Consider the following 13765-nt stretch of genomic DNA (forward strand, 5'->3'; position numbering starts at 1 on the left):
ATAAAGTTTGTAATTCCTTATCTCCAATGTTTTTCCTTATCTCCTTTCAAATTCCTTATCTCTAAACAAATCAGCTACTGAAGCATCTTTCTCTTCTTTGGGTTGCAGGGGTCCTGACCCCTGGGGAGGTGGGTGGGTGTTTTGTATGGCTGTGTGCGCCGCCTTATAGGCGGGTGGCCTTGAACGGGACTTAGCCGCTGAGCGAGGCTGCTGGGTGCCGCGGGCCCTAGTATTACTAGGCCCGCGGCGGGCTATAATCAAACTTGCGTGAATGGGTTGCGCAACTAATTTCATAAGGTGGTGGGTCATTGTGTATCTAACAATGATGTTAATTTCAAAACATTTTGTATCACAATATTTTCTTTCGATTGTCTTTTGCATAATGTGATGTTGTATCAATAAAGCTAAATTGTTGTATCCAATCTAGCGGATGAATCTGTGTTCTGTCATTTTTAAACACTTTAAATTTTCTCACTGACAGAAAATGTTTGTAATCAAAATTATCGTCTCTGTATGATGGAACAGGTTCATGATTGTAAGAGAATCTATTTGTCTGTGTCTGTTCTGAATCTAAGTCGCGTACTCTCTATAGATTACCTAAATTATACGCGCTGCGTGAGTCTGACAAATGTTCACTAAGTGGCGTCTGCTGTGATGTGTTAAACCCAGAAACATTTTTTATCTCTGTTACCTCTTGCTGTAAACATGACAATTTTCTACGTAAGGTGTTGTTAGATGAATCGATCTCATTAATTGTCTGCTGTAAATTTTGGAATTCAGGTGTTTGGTTAAACGAAATCGGTGCAGTATCGTCTGATTTATTGTCATTAGTACTTTCGATAACATCAATACGACTGGCCAATTCATCATATTTTTCAGTCAGTATTTTTACCTGATCATCGGTTTTAGTATCAGAGGCATTAATCGGTTTTTGCAATTTACGTGTAGTTTCGTTCAGTTTTTTAACGTCAGCTTTGACGACATCGGAATCCTGTGTTAGTTCTAATTGTTCAAGTCTGTCGGTCACTGTCTGAAAGTCTGTTGTGTATGTGTCTGTTTTCGATTTAAGATCGGAAATTTCGTCATGTAATTCTGCGTTCGACTGTTTGATGGTATTAATTTCGTCGGACACTGAAGCAATATTGTTGTCTACGTATGTTTTTGCTTTCGCAAACATTTTACGTTTGTCTTCTTGTCTCTGTGCAGTGATTGTTTCCATTACTTGACGTTTTACTTTATTTTGATCCTGAATAAATTTGCGAAAACGCGTATCACTGTTTTTTATGTGGTGATTAAAACGTTCGTCAATCTGAGTGTTCTGTTGGTCGAATTTCGCGTCTATCTTAGCATCCATTGTCCGCGAAAGTTCTGCTGTCATTGCTTTAAACTCGTCGCGTAATTGTGTAGCTTTTTCAGAGCATTGTTTAGCGACTCCGCTAATTTCATCTCTAAGTGTTTCTGTTGCAGCTGTTTGCATTTCCCTTAATTCCTGAGCAACTGACCTAATTTCTTCGCTACTTTTTCTTGAACAAGCCTCAATTTCCTCGCGCAACTGTTCCTTAGTATCATGACATTGCGCAGCAACGTCTCTAATTTGTTCACTAAGCTGTCTGGAATTGTTGTCTAATTTTTCATTAAAGTATTGTTTGAGTTTTTCGTTATCTTGTTTGTTATCTTCACTCTGTTGTCTGACCTGTTCACTAAGTTGTTTGAAATTTTCATAATTGTTGTCTAGTTTTTCATTAATTTTATTAAATTTTTTGTCCTGTTCACTAAATTGTTGTTTGAAAACTTCACTCTGTTGTTTGTTTGATTCAAGAATTTGTAGCAATAATGCCCTAATTGGATCCGACACAAAATTAGCATTTCTATTCTCTGTGCTGTTTAATGGTGGATCTGGAATTGTCTCACTTTCTGTAACCATTTGGTTATTCTGAGATTTACAAAAAGGTTTGCCAGTCGAATGTACACTGTCGGTCACTATTTCGGAATTAAATAAATCCGTCGTACTTTCAGTACATCGTCCATTTTCATTAGAAAAATTTGTCTGTACGTTACTTGAATTTTTCAAACCGGGTGTATTAAGCTGGGCAGCGCTCATTCCAACAGAACGCCCCGCGTCATCAATTGTCGTCAAATCAATGGAGGACATAACCGAGTTCGTTTGTTCATTATTAAGACAAAAATCATCATTAGTGGTTGGAACGCACTGATTGTCAGTGAACGCAGGACTGTCGTCATTACTCTGCGTGTCACAATTACTATGGGTCACGTTGTTTTAGTCGGTAATTTCGTTCATAATACTTCACGATACACTATTCACAGTCTTTCGCGGCATTTTTACAATAGTCAAAATTATTCACAAAAGAAATAAGCACAATGCAAAAAAAACACACAAATACAACAGAGCAAAGAATTGCCGATGATCTGAGGAAAGAAAGTCATAAAATTAGTAAAAGCGTTGCGCCAAATGCTAATTATATTTAAGCAAATAAGAGCAGATATCTCACTGTTTCTTAGAAGATTCCCAAAGAAATACGATCCTGGCCGGATGTCGCCAAGTGTAACCTCCCCACAAAAATGTAAGTCAATTTAATAAGAAATGAAATCTCAGTGACAATGAAAACGCAAATAGACCGAAATGTCGATCTTTAGGCCCTGATTAAACTCAAATTCTTACCTCAGTAAAACTGCATCTGCTCTTATTTTTCGCCATAGCCTGAAAGAAATGCATCGCAAAAATTCTTTGAACTTAAGTAAATTTTTTCTTTAAGGAAATGCATGGGAAACTTTTTTTCAATAAAAATGTTTGTTTTGTCAAAATGCTTGGTTTGAAAACAAAATTATTATTGGGGTGATTCTTGAACAAATTAATTACACTTAAGATGCATTACATTATCAGATGAGCGCAATGCTGCTTCATTACCTTATTTAAAAAATATACCTCGTCCTGAATCTTGACCAGAGTCCCATGTCGACACCCACCGATTCCACACACACAACTGCGACTGTCTCTCGCGCGCTACTACATGCTGTCGCGACTGGCTACGTACAACAACTTTCTCGCAACTGAATCATCTCGCACGCGCTACTACTCTCCAACTGAACACTCGCGCGGTCAAGCGCAGACTAGCAACGATAAATAACTATCTGGTCAGAGATTCTCTCATGGCTCGCCATCGCTACTACAGAACATACGCGTTTCAAGTATATGAACATTTCTTTCAGTGGGCTGAACAAAAATGTGGACTTGCAGACTGGAAACTATGGTCGGTATGTTCTCCATCACTTTCTGGCTGGCCACAGAAATAGTTTTCAGGCTCTCGTAAAAGATGGCGAACAATATTCTAATATTTCCTATGATTTTATGATTATTATTAAGTTATCAGATCATGAAATTGAGCTCAATACATCTGAAATCCAGCCAAGTCAGAGAATGCTAGAAACTCCTTTAAAATCAATGGAAATGCCAAGTGGCAATGTAGAGACACCAAATTGAATATAGTTACTGTTTGCTAAACTTGAATCACATCATAAAGATCTGAGGTATTGTAATAAAGAACTAAACAGTAAGACTGAATCCAGTAGTAAAGAATTAAAGGATAGTAATAAAGGGCTAAACGATAAAATGGAATCCAATAGCACATACTTAAGAAAGACTGAATCTAGTCATAAAGAACTGAGGTATAGTAAAGGAGCGTTAAACGATGAAATGACCTCAAAACTGAATACACTACTGGCCATTAAAATTACTACACCACGAAGATGACGTGCTACAGACGCGAAATTTAACCGGCAGGAAGAAGATGCTGTGACATGCAAATGATTAGCTTTTCAGAGCATTCACACAAGGTTGGCGCCGGTGGCGACACCTACAACGTGCTGACATGAGGAAAGTTCCCAACCGATTTCTCATACACAAACAGCAGTTGGCCGGCGTTGCCTGGTGAAACGTTGTTGTGATGCCTCGTGTAAGGAGGAGAAATGCGTACCATCACGTTTCCGACTTTGATAAAGGACGGATTGCAGTCCATCGCGATTGCGGTTTATCGTATCGCGACATTACTGCTCGCGTTGGCCGAGATCCAATGACTGTTAGCAGAATATGGAATCAGTGGGTTCAGGAGGGTAGTACGGTACGCCGTGCTGGAGTCCAACCGCCTCGTATCAGTAGCAGTCGAGCTGACAGGCATCTTATCCGCACAGCTGTAACGGATCATGCAGCCACGTCTCGATCCCTGAGTCAACAATTGGGGACGTTTGCAAGACAACAACCATCTGCACGAACAGTTCGACGACATTTGCAGCAGCATGGACTATCAGCTCGAAAACCATGGCTGCGGTTGCCCTTGACGCTGCATCACAGACAGGAGCGCTTGCGATGGTGTACTCAACGACGAACCTGGGTGCACGAATGGCTAAACGTCATTGTTTCGGATGAATCCAGGTTCTGTTTACAGCATCATGATGGTAGCATCCGTCTTTGGCGACATCGCGGTGAACGCACATTGGAAGCATGTATTCGTCATCACAATACTGGCGTATCACCCGACGTGATGGTATGGGGTGCCATTGGTTACACATCTCGGTCACCTCTTGTTCGCATTGACGGCACTTTGAATAGTGGACGTTACATTTCAGATGTGTTACGACCCGTGGCTCTACCCTTCATTCGATCCCTGCGAAACCCTACATTTCAGCAGGATAATGCACGACCGCATGTTGCAGGTCCTGTACGGGCCCTTCTGGATACAGAAAATGTTCGACTGCTGCCCTGGCCAACACATTCTCCAGATCTCTAACCAACTGAAAACGTCTGGTCAATGGTGGCCGAGCAACTGGCTCGTCGCAATACGCCAGTCACTACTCTTGATGAACTGTGGTATCGTGTTGAAGCTGCATGGGCAGCTGTACCTGTACACGCTATCCAAGCTCTATTTGACTCAATGCCTAGGTGTGTCACGGCCGTTATTAGAGCCAGAGGTGATTGTTCTGGGTACTGATTTCTCAGGATCTATGCACCCAATTGCGTGAAAATGTAGTCACATTTCAGTTCTAGTATAATATATGTGTCCAATGAATACCCATTTATCATCTGCATTTCTTATTGGTGTAGCAATTTTAATGGCCAGTAGTGTAGTTGAAATTATAAAATTGATGCTAACCACCACGATTTACAAGCCAAAATAGGGCAACAGCTAAGTAAATTACATAGTACTTTCTAAAGCGAACTTAGCGAAGTTCACAAAGATTACAAAGACGCAGATGAACTTCTGGAAGGGAGGTTGTCAGAAAGAATAGGCAACGAATCCAAACTTTGCTCTAACCGATTTGAAAAAGTAACTAGTAGAGTAAATGCTTATCAAAAAGATATTAAAAAAGTAAAAGCTGATTGTGAGAAATTATGTGAGGATGTGGACAAAAGATGTTCTGACAAAGTGAAAGCAGTAGAACTACAAGTAGAAGATGTAAGTACTAGTATTACTAATACAGAAAGTAGAGTAAACTCTGGTAATTCTAGTAATACTACCGTACAGCATGTGACTTCAGTTGACGCCGCTTTCATCGGATGTTGTCAGTTTTTACGTTTGATCCTGACAAACAAATTCACCCATTAGAGTTTTGGAATGATTTTGAGGATGGTTTGCCTAATGCATGGTCAGAGCGAGAGAAAATTTCTTTCGTAAGAAGTCATTTGTCAGGAGATGCTTTGCTGTGGTCAGATGACGTAATGGTAAGATGCAAAACTCTTGCTGAATTTAAATCTGCATTTCGCAATGATTATTGCTCACACAATAAACAAAACGATGTTTTAAGAGAATTTTGGAGTGGTAAAAAGTTTGCTTCAGGACGTGAGTCAGTAAAAGAGTTCTCTAGGAAATGGGTTTCACAGCTGTGACATTTGACAGAAAAGATGTAACCGGAAATGATTATCATGGGATAAGAAGGTAAGCTGCTTGGTATTGGTAGAAGAGAATCATTACCGCACCTAGGGATAATGTGGATACGTTCATTGAATATTTAGAGCGAGCAGAAAGAGTAGATGCTGCTGAGGAGCAGATGCAAAATAATAACGGGTCTTCTCTCACTTAAACAACAGAAATAATGACAGTAGGAACGTGAATATTAGAAATGTGGGGATTCGGGATACAAGGTCTAATTGTCGTAATCAAGGCCGTGGTAAAGGAAGAGGAGGTAGACAGTCACCACGCTTTCGCAACAGTTATTATGAAGAAAGCAGAAATGTAAATAATGTGCCGGTGAGACAAGACGGTGACCAAAATGTTACCCTATCTGATTATGTATCAAATGAACCCAACAGGCCGCGTGTAGGAAACTAAATCCCGTCTATGAGGTAACTCGCGCTCACAAGGCGGAAACAGTTTTATCATAACCAATAATAAAAATACAGACCACAGTCAGCCAACACACGCAAACAGAAAACAGGGATGATGAAATAGGAACAGACAGTACCACTGTTGTGTTAAACCACTCTCATAATATAGTTGACAGCATTTTGGATGCTTTAGAAAAAAGGGTTAAAGAAGAGCAAGAACATGCTATAGATAATAAGGAGGAAGAAATTAACGGGTCTGAATCTGATATGGACGAAGATGAGGTAAAGGCTTGCATCTTGGACAATGCTGGCAATCTGAAGGTTAAAGTTGCAGTAGAGGAAGTAGTGTCAGTTTTGCAAAGCTTTGAAGAGGAGGAATTGATGGATGAAGGGGGTGGCAATAATAATGTGGTCAAGGGACCTGATAGCTGTATTGACTTGCCACAAACTGTAAAAGCTGATGACAGTATTATAGGTAACAATGTTGTGCAGAGACGCAGTTGCTCACAGGTAGGGAATAGTTTAGCTGATGTACAGCAAACGGAAGTAGAGGATGTCATCAAGTACTTTGATTTAAAGTTGGTGGACAGGTTGGAAAAGGCAGCTAAAAATGTAGATATTGATGACCCCAGAATCTAAGTGTAATTGTACTTGCAGCTGAACAAAACTACTTTAGCTGGAAACAAATTGAGAAGGATTTATTAGAAGATGTTTATGAGAAACCTGTTCAGAGTAAAATAACTCACCATGTTATACAAATTAACTTATCAGGGGTAACAATGCGTTGTCGTCTTGACAGTGGCACTGAAGCAAGTGCTTTGTCCCAAGTATTTTTTGATTCTATTCCTAATAAGAGTGAATTAACTGCCATGAAAGTAAGTGGTTTGAAAACAGTAGGTGCTACTGGAAAAGTTTAGAGACCAGTACAACACAAAGCCGTGATACCAGTTGGTATAGGTGACGTTATAATAGATCATCCTTGTTTAATCGTGCTTGGTTTAAGTGTTGATATATTAATGGGCCCAGATTTCTTAATAAAATCTCAGGGGAGGATTGATTTTGAACAGAAAAACTTAGTTTTAACCTTACCTGACTCTTAGGTAATAAAAGAGCATTTTATAGAAAGTTATGTAGGAGGTAATAATGAAACCTGGGAAATGCCTATCAGGGTGATGAGGAATAAATTATACTTGCATGAAGATGCTGAATTCAGTAATAATGTGCAAGATGATAATGCAGGAGGGAGCTATATCCTATAAGAGATAGAGGCAAAGGTACAGTCAACAAATCATATTTCGGATAAACAAAGAGTAGAATTAAGGAAAGTATTAACCAATCATCACAATGCATTCTAGAATTCTCCTTGTGAAGTTCAAGGATATGAATGCCGTTTGAATGTAAAACCTGGGTAGCTATTTTTCAAGAAACTTGATCAGATACATGTTTCAAGAAAACAAGAGGTTAAGAAAGGAATTCAGTTTATGTTGGCATTGGGTGTCATTGAGAAAGCAGTTATTGAATATAATAATCCTCTTGTTGTTGTGCCTAAACGTGATGGGAGTGTTAGATTATTACTGGATGCGCGCTGATCAAATGAAATTATAATAAGAGAGAGTGACTGTCCCCAGAATATGGACGAGCTAATACAAAAATTTCGAGGAGTTGGATACCTTATATCTATGGACATAGCTTGTGGATACTGGAATTTGGCCCTGGCGAAAGAATCACGTAAATGTACAGCCTTTTTGTATGAAGGAGTGTGCTACCTGTATAAAGTAGTCCCATCTGGATTAAATATTTATGTGTGTGGCTTTTTAAGAGTAATGGCTCATGTATTGGGCGGGAACTGTTAGATCAGGTAACTATTTATGTAGATGATATATTGTTGGCAACTCCCTCATGGAAAGAACATATCAGTCTACTGGACAGAGTGCTAGAAGCTATAGAAAAAGGAGGTATGAAATTGAAATTAGAGAAGACTGAATGTGTAAGAGACAAAATAAAATTCCTGGGCATGAAATTATCAGGGATGGTATATTACCTGATCCCTCCAAATTATCAGTCATGGAAAATTTGAAGCGCCCCGAAATAAAAAGCAGATCAGGTCAATGTTCGGTTTGTTCGGATTCTACCGCCGTTTTGTTAAAGATCCCTTGCTTAATGCGTCTTGTTTACTCAACTTGTTGAAGAAGAATACCCCATCAGTTTGGACTCAAGTGCCAGTTTGCTTTCGAAGAATTAAGATACTATTTGATAAATAGTCCACTTTTACACTATCCAGAATTTTCAAGACCTTTTGGCATGTCGGTTGACGCAAGTAGTTATGGGATTGCAGTAGAGGTGTTTCAGATGGAAACATAAAGCGACCAAGAGTTTCATAAAACCATCGCTTTTGCGAGTCATTGACTGCTATCTGCTGAGCGAAATTGTGGAATTTCGGAATTAGAGGCACTGGCCATCGTGTTTGGTATGGAGAAGTTCGAGCATTATTTGTTAGGGCACAAGGTTATGATCTATAGTGATCACAAGGCACTTACATATTAAAAAACATGCAAACTGAGACATCCAAGACTAACCAGGTGGGCTATGTACCTTCAGCAGTTCGACCTTGAAATTAAATACATCCAAGGAAAGAACAAACTGGTAGTAGATGGGCTATCAAGAAGTGCTGAGTTATGCAGGGAATCCGAAATTCCCTTAGCGGATAGAAATGAAGTAAGCATATTGGCCATACATGAGCTCAAGAAGGAGAGTGCCTTGAAGAAAATATTTAAAAACTTAAGACGGGAGCAGAATGATGATGATCAACTGAGGTTAGTAAAAAGCCATTTAAGAGGCCCTAATTATCCAAAAGCAGCACAATATTATTGCCTACATAAAGGAATTTTATTCCGAAGAAGAAAGTTAGATTCAGCAGAACGGAAAATATCTTTTCCTTCATAACATGTGGATGTGCTAATAGATTTACGTGCAATCATAGCGTGTAGGCTTTCACGGCCGGCGTCTTCAGTAATTAAAACTTCCGGGCTAAGAGGCCGTGGTCCAATAGTAGAAATACTTCTCCCTGACGTTTCGTTGCCAGCTGCGGGCAACATCATCTGAGGTGAGTCTACGATTTACGTGCGTCTACGATATGGCCATTATGGGGCCAAGAAATACATTGCTAAATTAAGTGAGAAAGTTATTCTCGATAACATTCATCGTAGAGTAGCAAGACGTCTAGCATCCTGTGTTATTTGTCAGAAGATACTTGTGGTAAATAGTATAGTAGAGGGAGATATGCACCATGTAGAACCAAATGAACCACTGGGATTATGAGTAGCCACTCTTTTTGGCCCCCTCGCGACATCTAAAGGAGGATATACCCATGTTTTTGTGGTGATTGGCGGCTTTAGCAAATATGTGAAGGTATATCCGATAAAGAGAGCTAATGCCAAAATGCCTGTAGGCAAGTTAGAAAAGGACTGTTTTGTAAAGGTTGGCAAGCCAAAGAATCTGCTATCAGATAATAGCCCTCAATTTGTATCTGAAAAATTTAAGGCATGTCTTGAAAAGGGTAGTATTCGCCATGTAAGTATCTCGGCGTATTTTCCGCGGGGGAATAGGAGCGAGAGAGTATTACGTGAGATAAAGAGACTGTGTAGAACTTACTGTGCCAAGAAGCATTCGACTTGGGCCGATCATATAAAAAATTTTGAAGAAACTATCAATAATCTTAAACGTGATGCCACAGGCTTTGCTCCCTGTGAACTGTTTAATCAGGAACCGCATAATGTCATTTCAAACATGCTTGATTTTCCGGTCCTAACTCGAAGCTCTTGAGACGAGAAGAAGACACAAGCTAGGGCAAACATACGTAAAAGAGCCTTGAACAGAAAACGAAGGCAAGACGCAAAAGCTTCCCCCACTAGTTTTAGCATTGGTGAATTAGTATTGGTCAAAACTAAAGACAAATCTAGGAAAATTTCAGCGGAAACGAAGAAGTTTATGCATATTTATCAAGGACCATTCAGCGTAATAAGTAAGCCTCATGCAAACGCATACCACTTCCAGTACCCGAAGAGTAAGAAAGAACTAGGTCTACGACATATTGTAGATCTGAAGAAATTTAAAAAGACAGCAACTAGTTTCCGTAGGGAGTCTGCCACTCTTTGACGTATACACAGTTAGGCGTACTAGATGAAACTTTATTTCCCTTTCAAGTTTCATTCCCTTCTTCTGTTCTGTCTATACTAGTTTCTGTAGGCAGTCTGCCACTCTTTGGCGGATACACAGCATGGCATACTGTGCGGTTACAGCTCTATGAAATTTTATTTCCCTTTCACGTTTCATTGCCTTCTTCTGTCCTATCGTAGTAAGTAAGGAATATATGTCTTCATGTTGTATATATGCTATTAGTTTGTAATATCTTCCTAGTGATAGGAATGATTCCTGAACATGACCATAACCAAAGGATGACTTACAAAAGAATGTGACAGATAGTTTGCTGGAGTAAATTCTAAAGGTTAAAATAACAATGAGTGACTTTTGAGCACCAGTAATAGAAAAAGCACGGCTAAAGTAAATAAGTAATAAATAAGATCAGTAAAAAGAGTTAGTAACTAAGAAACACGCAACACTTTGCATTAAGAGAAGTTATTAAAGCTGAATTTCCTAAAATCTGAACCATTAGACTCTGCATAAATTAATAATTTTCAGTAAGGTTGTCTGAAGGTAAGAAACGGTACTAATGTAGTGCCTCCAGAGGCAAGCTAAAGCGTTTTAATATTAATTAAAGGAGATGTGTGGAAGTGGTGTGAGGCTGACGAGGTGAAAACGGAGAAAGAAGCGTCGAAATACACTCCTGGAAATGGAAAAAAGAACACATTGACACCGGTGTGTCAGACCCACCATACTTGCTCCGGACACTGCGAGAGGGCTGTACAAGCAATGATCACACGCACGGCACAGCGGACACACCAGGAACCGCGGTGTTGGCCGTCGAATGGCGCTAGCTGCGCAGCATTTGTGCACCGCCGCCGTCAGTGTCAGCCAGTTTGCCGTGGCATACGGAGCTCCATCGCAGTCTTTAACACTGGTAGCATGCCGCGACAGCGTGGACGTGAACCGTATGTGCAGTTGACGGACTTTGAGCGAGGGCGTATAGTGGGCATGCGGGAGGCCGGGTGGACGTACCGCCGAATTGCTCAACACGTGGGGCGTGAGGTCTCCACAGTACATCGATGTTGTCGCCAGTGGTCGGCGGAAGGTGCACGTGCCCGTCGACCTGGGACCGGACCGCAGCGACGCACGGATGCACGCCAAGACCGTAGGATCCTACGCAGTGCCGTAGGGGACCGCACCGCCACTTCCCAGCATATTAGGGACACTGTTGCTCCTGGGGTATCGGCGAGGACCATTCGCAACCGTCTCCATGAAGCTGGGCTACGGTCCCGCACACCGTTAGGCCGTCTTCCGCTCACGCCCCAACATCGTGCAGCCCGCCTCCAGTGGTGTCGCGACAGGCGTGAATGGAGCGACGAATGGAGACGTGTCGTCTTCAGCGATGAGAGTCGCTTCTGCCTTGGTGCCAATGATGGTCGTATGCGTGTTTGGCGCCGTGCAGGTGAGCGCCACAATCAGGACTGCATACGACCGAGGCACACAGGGCCAACACCCGGCATCATGGTGTGGGGAGCGATCTCCTACACTGGCCGTACACCACTGGTGATCGTCGAGGGGACACTGAATAGTGCACGGTACATCCAAACCGTCATCGAACCCATCGTTCTACCATTCCTAGACCGGCAAGGGAACTTGCTGTTCCTACAGGACAATGCACGTCCGCATGTATCCCGTGCCACCCAACGTGCTCTAGAAGGTGTAAGTCAACTACCCTGGCCAGCAAGATCTCCGGATCTGTCCCCCATTGAGCATGTTTGGGACTGGATGAAGCGTCGTCTCACGCGGTCTGCACGTCCAGCACGAACGCTGGTCCAACTGAGGCGCCAGGTGGAAATGGCATGGCAAGCCGTTCCACAGGACTACATCCAGCATCTCTACGATCGTCTCCATGGGAGAATAGCAGCCTGCATTGCTGCGAAAGGTGGATATACACTGTACTAGTGCCGACATTGTGCATGCTCTGTTGCCTGTGTCTATGTGCCTGTGGTTCTGTCAGTGTGATCATGTGATGTATCTGACCCCAGGAATGTGTCAATAAAGTTTCCCCTTCCTGGGACAATGAATTCACGGTGTTCTTATTTCAATTTCCAGGAGTGTATATGTATAAATGAAAATGGGGAGAAACAGGAGAAATGAAGTCAGTGGACTGACACATATGGTTAAATGGTGGAAAATTGTGGAAAAATTGATGAGCAATTCCCTCACGTCTCGGAAAAAGGTTTGAAAAACACTTAATCTTTCTTAAGACAGGTGGTCAATTAACAGATAAATACAGGCAACAAAATAAAATGCAGATCGTAAAGTATGGATATGGTATAATAAAGACAGCTTTTTAATTGTGAGTGAAACAAAGCAAAGTAACTGCTGTCAAACAATTGATTTCTTTGGCATACTAATCTGTATGATAACTGAGCCAAAGGAAGGAAAAAACTTACAAAGATTATTCCATTTTCTAAGTAAATCAACATCTAAAGCAATAAAATAAATTACAAACCAGCCCAAAAGTCACTATTTACGAACATAAATTGACCTTCAGATCACAACAGCTATGGTTTATGTATAAGAGAAAAGAGAACTGCAAAGTTTTTTATCTACACTTATGAATGAAGTGAAATGTTTTATGATGTAATGAATGGCTAATAATCATTTTGAAAAAGTTAATAACAATTATCCCAATAAAAAAATACAAGAAATTCTTCCTGGTATCTTCTCGATTATTGAAACTATTGAAGGAAAATAGAATTTAAAATATGTTTTATCCTCCGTTAGATGTAAGTTGACAACAGAAGCTTAGGCTGTGTTATCTGTTTCTCAGGAACCTGGAGGCTTCAGAAAGGCAGCCTACAAGCTGTAGTGGACGAAGACGACATGATCTAAGTGAATCCTACTCTTTCCTTTTTGTAATAAAATATAATGGAGAACTGTCTGCGCGCCCTAGATGTACAATGTGTTCGTGAAAGTGTCGTATGGACGATCACATTAGTGCCTACGACTGTGATTAAATATGTGAGTACTGAAAAGTGAAAAATTTTGTGTGTTTCTCTTTCAGGTGATGACTGAAAAATTTATGTAAATAAAAGTAATTTTGTAATTATCGAAAATTTATTTCATGTTTCTCTGAAATTACTGTACATGATATGTAAAGTCCATTATTTCATCTCTTTCCATGTATATACGAGGTGTGGCTAGAAAAAAACCGGACTAGTACTGGTGAAACAATAAAACGAATGCAATAAGGCTGAAAGTCGCGTGGCCTGTCACGTG

The 13765-nt window shown here is 40.7% G+C and overlaps 1 protein-coding gene across 1 annotated transcript in view; it reads left to right on the plus strand.

Annotated features, from left to right (window-relative positions):
* Positions 1 to 13561, plus strand: part of LOC126205577 (uncharacterized) — a 326088-nt gene extending 312527 nt beyond the window's left edge. Inside the window, exons 6-7 of the mRNA XM_049938872.1 lie at positions 13317 to 13441; positions 13551 to 13561. Coding sequence (XP_049794829.1) covers positions 13317 to 13441; positions 13551 to 13561 — 136 coding nt within the window. The remainder of the gene's footprint in view (positions 1 to 13316; positions 13442 to 13550) is intronic.
* The last annotated feature ends 204 nt before the right edge of the window (positions 13562 to 13765 follow it).

The sequence above is a fragment of the Schistocerca nitens genome, chromosome 1, assembly GCF_023898315.1.
Source record: "Schistocerca nitens isolate TAMUIC-IGC-003100 chromosome 1, iqSchNite1.1, whole genome shotgun sequence".
In the NCBI taxonomy this organism is placed as follows: Eukaryota; Metazoa; Arthropoda; class Insecta; order Orthoptera; family Acrididae; genus Schistocerca; species Schistocerca nitens.